A 6,694-nucleotide genomic window follows, 5' to 3' on the forward strand; every position below is an offset into this window, starting at 1 on the left:
ATGCAAAAACAGTGAGCTAGATAACAATAAAATGTTAATGGAAACTCTTTAACTAGGATTTTACACTCAGAATGTGAGCTAAATAATACAAACATGTTAGTGACATTTTTTGAAACATTTTTTTTCTACATTTGGTGCCCCATAAAAAGTGACACGTTGAAGAGATAAACTTATGTTCCCTGACTTGTACATTKGCTTTTCTAAGCCTAGAGAATCACCACTGCAAGAAAACACAGGCGCTCGCTGACATCATATAACATCCTCTAAATGTTTCTTTCTTGATGTCATATCCTGAAAAGCCTCAACAGAAATATTCTATRAGCTCACATTCATCTTCCTGGCTTTCATCTGTGGACCTGGAAGCCACAGGTGGGCCAGCGGGGAACCCGTGTCCGCAACTGGGCAGTGAGTTTGTACTTGTCAGAACAGTTCTGCGCACCGGGGCAAGTCTCTCCCTCTGTGCTCCCAACACTGAGTGGTGCCTTAGCAGTCTGGAGCCTGGCTCCCGCTCAGCTACAAGTGGACTTTGGCACTGAGGGCACAGAATGCCTAAAGGACGGAAAGAGTAGTGAAGAAAAGTGGAGTGAAAGCAGTTAAAGGGGGGGGGGGGGGGGGTTCCTCTAAAGCAGCTTGTGGGGGGAAGATTAGGCAAAGAGTTGTAGAGTCTAAGGAGCAGAGCGGGCAAAAGCAAGCATAAGAGATGAAGGAGTGACTCAAGGACTAAGCTACAGATCAAGTCGTTCCAGTTGTTTGTTTTTTTTGTGGGTGTGATGATGTGAAGTAAAGCGATCGTTACCATTTTCCAAATTTTCGTTGCTCTCGTAGCACCCAGAGTCCCTCGGCGAGTCGCCCACCAGACCCCGACCGTCGCGCAGCAGCTTCTCTTGGGATCCCGACAGACCGGTGCGCTCCGGATCACTGCTGCCTGTTAGCAGGGACACACAGACAACTAAATCCACCAACATTTTACTCATTAGTCTAAATCAGAGGTGCCCAAGGTGGGGCCCACGGGCCAAAACTGGCCCCTCGAGCCATTTGATTTGGCCCACCAGCAGCTGTCCTGCTTACTAGATTGTAATTATGTTAAGATTAAATATAAAATACAACTACAAGAGACATTTAGATTAGATTACCACCTCTGTTTAATGATGGACGGTCTTTCTTCACAAAAATGGCTTCTTTTACTCCTCTCTCAAACCAGCGTTCCTCTCTATCAAGAATGAGAACATCCTCATCTCTGAAAGAGTGACCGCTGGCCTGTAAATGAGTGAAAACTGCAGAGTTCTGGCCATTARATGTAGCTCGTCTGTGTTGGGACATTCTTTTGAACAGTGGTTGCTTTGTTGTGAGAGGAACGTTGGTTTGAGAGAGGAGTAAAAGAAGCCATTTTTGTGAAGAAAGACCGTCCATCATTAAACAGAGGTGGAGGCCTCCGTTTTCAGTTGTCCCCCTCCTACAGTGCTGCTATTGCCAGTATCACTCCACCCCCTGTTAACAATAGGTGTTAATTAGGTGTCAACGATAGCCATGTGATGTGAATATCAGTCACATGGAGGCAGGGCTTAAAAGCCTGAATTTTGCCTGAAACTCTCAGACTGAAGAAGTCTCTTGGAGGAGAGACGAAACGTTTCATTAAAGAAGAACCCGTCCAGAAGACCTATACAATTTTTTTCTTTTTGGTATTTTCTGTTTTTTTTTTCCATTTTTTTTAATTTTCTGTTTCTGTCCACACACCCTAAGGTTCACCACCTGCTGATTTCTCACAGCTTTTTTTGAAAACGCAGGAAGTGCTTCTCAGCCTACTTACTGTCGTACTCCTGCAGCAGCTCTACAGCGGTGAGCAGCACTGCTCGGTGTTGAGGGTCTTTAATGTTCAACTCGTCGAGGTCTTCCTCTTCCAGCAGCTTGAACGTGTCCAAGTCCTCRTAGCCGTTGAACAAGAAAGTGGGCATGTGCTCCTGTGTTACAGAAAGACCCCCCTTTTTTAGTTTCAAGTTAGTTCCGTTAAACTACTGTCACACTATACACGGGGAAAGAATTAGCATTAAAATCCTGAATGAAAAACMAAAAAATTAACGCGAGAAGAAACCAAGGGGTTGACAGAATCGCATCAAAGTAACCATCAACCACAGACGACAAAGCGGTGCAGCCAAACACACACCCAGGCTTCTGTGATATCTGAGATGACACGGAAAATAAAAGTTTATACACCCTGTTTGTGAGAGCAAAGTCAAACTGCTTCCATTTCTGTTCAACCCCAAAACACTCAACAAGACCTTCAATTATAAGTGAGCTGTGTGTCTTTGTGCTATTTCTGCTGGATGAGGCTGGACTAAACAAAAGGACCACCAGGCAGCGAGGTCGTCTCACTCWGAAAATCTGCTGCATTTAGCAAGAACAAAAAGGTTACAGAGGAGATTTATACTTCACGGTCAGGCACTGTCACACATTCGGGCTTTAAAACAAAACAAACTTCCTTCGCCTGTAATATGTCAGCTGTAGTTAAAGTTTTATCTATGTAGCTCATAGGCATCAGTTTCTGAAAGTAGAGAGACGGCATCTTTACTGAGAAATGATAGCTGTCAGAAATAAGGACAGCGCGGCCTGATAAATTTTAATACAGGGCGATAAAAACATAAACGAGGCAGCCAAAAACTTCCTGAAGATAGCATCTACTTTATCCTGAGTGATAAATCTGCCTTTAAAGCTATAGATTAGTTTGTCATAAAATAAATAGTCACCTTATCTCTTGCAGCACACTTTTTACTTATGTGGTTTACGTGAGAAAGTTCAAAACAATAGTTGAGATATTTGAAAGGCGATGCATGACACAAAATTCACCTTTTAAGCCATTAAATATATTTAGTTGTGGACTTGGAGTCTGTAGGAGTGCAGAAAATTTGAATATAGTTTCTCCCAATGCTGTGTAGATTTCTTTATATTCTGCTCGAGTCATATTTTTCAACCTGTTCAGTTTTCTCTATTATTTATTTATTTATTTATTTATTCATTTATTTTTATTAACCGTTATTTTACCAGGCAAATCCCATTGACATCTCAGATCTCTTTTTCAAGGGAGGCCTGAAGGCAACCTATTGTACATGTTTTTGTGTTGTGGGGTAACTCCGCACAGAAAGACCCCAGGTCCGAACCGGGGATCGAACCCAGGACCTTCTTGCTGTGAGGCGTCTGTGCTAACCACTGAGCCGTCGTGCCGCCTGTGACGTTTTCTGAACTATTAGGTTACAGTATTTACAATAAACCTGCCAAATAAGGTCTAGACTTACCAAACGCAGTTTGGTGGTCTTCTCTCGTTAACATCTTTTAATTAATTTGTCACGAAAAAAAGTTTCTGTGCTGCYATATAGTCGTAAAGCCCCTCTAGCAAACTACAATGGACCRKTCTGGAAGCTGGAGGGAGGCGGGGTCTAAAGRGCCTCATTTGGATTTAAAGAGACAGCCTCAAAACGAGTTGAAATGAGTCACACCTGTAAAAGAGGGGCTTGTGGAGTTACAGTAAGGAGAAATTCAGACCAAAGCATTACAGTTTCACTTTAAATAGACCTGATATAAGTGGGCTAATAGGACTAAGCCCTCCCTGGTGTTTACAATAAAAGTTAATAAACACAAATAAAAAAATATTATATCACATTTTGTGGAATTTACGACAAAGCGGACGCCAAAGAGTTTGGAGGAAATCCCAGAATATTTCCAAAGGGCTAAGCCTTCAAAGCCCTGTTCTTGTAATGCCTTTCGTGGTACAGAGTGATTGAAAGATGTCTTGTCCCGCCCCCTTGGTTTGCTGCTCATTGGGGCTAATTTTGTTCAGCCCAGGGTCAGCTTTAGCCAATGAGAGTGGACGTAAAATAACGCGCCGTGAGCGTGAGTAGATGTGGGTGTGGTTTGACGTAGACTGATTACGATAGCGAACAGGATTAACAAACGAGGTGGATTATTTAATTTCTCACCTGTTTTCTGAGTGCTTTTTTGKAAGAAAAACTGGAAATAAAGAGGTTGGGGTGGATAGTAAGTCGAGCTCGTTTCCGGTGAGAGTTGGACTCCGCCAAGGCTGCCCTTTGTCACCGATTCTGTTCATTACTTTCATGGACAGAATTTCWAGGHGCAGCCGAGGTGTTGAGGGGATCCGTTTTGGTGGCCTTAGGATCGCATCTCTGCTTTTTGCGGATGATGTGGTCCTGTTGGCTTCATCGGAACGTGATCTGCAGCTCTCGCTGGAGCGGTTCGCGGTCGAGTGCGAAGCGGCCGGGATGAGGCTCAGTGCCTCCAAATCCGAGGCCATGGTCTTGAGCCGGAAAAGGGTAGAGTGCCTTCTCCGGGTCAGGGGGGGTCGTCTTGCCTCAAGTGGAGGAGTTTAAGTATCTGGGGATCTTGTTCACGAATGGGGGAAGAASGGAGCRGGAGATCGACAGGCGGATTGGAGCAGCGTCTGCTGTAAAGCGGGCGCTGTACCGGTCCATCGTGGTGAAGAGAGAGCTGAGTCAGAAAGCGAAGCTCTCGATTTACCGGTCGATCTACGTCCCTACCCTCATCTATGGTCATGAGCTTTGGGTCATGACCAAAAGAACGAGGTCCCGGATACAAGCGGCCGAAATGGGTTTCCTCCGCAGGGTGTCTGGGCTCTCCCTTAGAGATAGGGTGAGAAGCTCGGTCATCCGGGAGGGACTCAGAGTAGAGCCGCTGCTCCTCCACGTCGAGAGGAGCCAGTTGAGGTGGCTCGGGCATCTGGTAAGGATGCCTCCTGGACGCCTCCCTGGTGAGGTRTTCCGGGCACGTCCCACCGGGAGGAGGCCCCGAGGAAGACCCAGGACACGCTGGAGGGACTATGTCTCTCGGCTGGCCTRGGAACRCCTTGGAGTTCCCCCGGAGGAGCTGGAAGAAGTGGCTGGGGADAGGGAGGTCTGGGCCTCCCTTCTGAAGCTGCTGCCCCCGCGACCCGACCCCGGATAGGCGGAAGAAAATGGATGGATGAATGGATGGATGGATGGATGGATGGGGCGGATAGGCCCAAGGATATTCAAATCCAGCCAAAGCAAAGGTTTTTCTGTGACCTGGTTTCTGCGAAAAGATTGGCTGTTGGGAAGGTTATGGACCTGTTGTAGATGCCTCTTCGAACAACTTCTGTTTAAAAGTTTGTACAGAAACCCGCAAAGATGTTTTAATTTACCGCGTGTTTAGTCTAACTTCTTTAGTACAAAACTCTCCCCCTTCCGATGCACTTGTAACAAGCAGATTCACAGCTCCGCAGCAGCAGCAAGGATTAATCTGTGACTCGACCAAAGAGTTGGCCGGAGATTAAAACACAGACAACCCACAGGACGTGTCTATTTCTATATGAAGGAAAGCAGGCTGCCGGCTGCCTGAGGGGGAGGAGGTGACAGCTCAGAGTCGTGTAGGTTTTGATGAAAAGCCCCGAGCTGCTTWGCAGGGGTAGGCTTGTCACAATGGGGGTGTTAACGTTTGTGCGTTAGTGTCAAAGCAAACATAGAAAGCCGTGCAAGCCTGTAATTGGGAACACTATGTTTGTCTCTGTGTGAATTTGAGAGTTTGGATGTTTCTCTTTCATTAACCGAGCAAAAAAACTGATTGATGAACCCGTCTAATACTTGGATGGGTCTGAAAGTTTATATCAAAGGTATTAAATACTGGGTAATGATGCGTTTAATCCGCTGCACCTGGTTCCTCACCTTGAGGTTTATGCGCTCCAGAAGCTCCTCTACTGATGTGGGTTTGGGCGGTCGGCCCTTCCTCCTCCTCCTCACGGGCCTCTTGGGCTTCTCCTCTTCCTCACTCAGAACATCCACATAGATGAACTTGAAAGTGCCCACTTTGTTGTTGAGCAGGCCCATCCATGTGCCCATGGGGGGCTTACTGATGATGTCGATCACGTCACCTCGCTGGAGTAATGGAAAAGATGAACAGTGTTACTTGTTAAAGTTCAAWTGCCATTTAAGGTAATGGTGCCGTATTGTTAAAGTTAGACTCGGTTCAAATTTGAATCAACAGTAGCTGCGTTTCCATTGCAAATGTGCACAAAACTTTGTCCATATTCTGTTAATGTCGAAAAACAGTTTCGCAACTGCGGTGTTTCCATTTAGTAAGAAATGCTATTAAAGTCACGCGTGAATACGTTTGTTCTCGCGATAAGTCATTACAAACATGGCGGCAATGAATGTAAACACATAGCATGTTGCTACCACGACACTAGCGCTCATCATCAGAGGAGACGTCGACGTCTTTTATCGAGGCTTTCCAGCAACAAGTCCCTACTTGGGAGCGGCTACATATGCTGTGTTTTTGGGAAAGTGTAGTTGGTGAGTTTACTATTTTATACTACGTCCATGATTTTACCACTATTTCTACTTCTTGTTATCTTCTTCATCGTCTTTTTCGCCAGTAGAAACAGCCGGTTGTTGATCATGTGGCTCCCTTGATGCGAAAAGTGTTTCCATTGCAGTTTTGCGAAATACACCAATTTCGATACCTAGCAAAAAAAACATTTTGTCGAAAAACAATATTTTTTTCGAAATTGACGTGTTTCCATTGAGCAAATTTATTTTCGAAATTCTAATTTGCGCATTTTCATGGTCAATGGAAACGCAGCTACAGTGCCCTGGGGCAGCTGTGGCTACAATGTAGCTTACCACCATCAGTGTGTGTATGTGTGTGTGTGTGT

The 6,694-nt window shown here is 45.3% G+C and overlaps 1 protein-coding gene across 1 annotated transcript in view; it reads right to left on the reverse strand.

The window, feature by feature from the left end:
* sash1a (SAM and SH3 domain containing 1a) overlaps positions 1-6,694 on the reverse strand; it is a gene marked incomplete at its 5' end in the record, with an annotated part of 84,281 nt that overhangs the window by 10,815 nt on the left and 66,772 nt on the right. The window contains 3 exon segments of the mRNA XM_014011572.1: positions 797-925; positions 1,808-1,958; positions 5,706-5,915. Coding sequence (XP_013867026.1) covers positions 797-925; positions 1,808-1,958; positions 5,706-5,915 — 490 coding nt within the window.

This window comes from Austrofundulus limnaeus, unplaced genomic scaffold, assembly GCF_001266775.1.
Source record: "Austrofundulus limnaeus strain Quisiro unplaced genomic scaffold, Austrofundulus_limnaeus-1.0 Scaffold82, whole genome shotgun sequence".
In the NCBI taxonomy this organism is placed as follows: domain Eukaryota; kingdom Metazoa; phylum Chordata; class Actinopteri; order Cyprinodontiformes; family Rivulidae; genus Austrofundulus; species Austrofundulus limnaeus.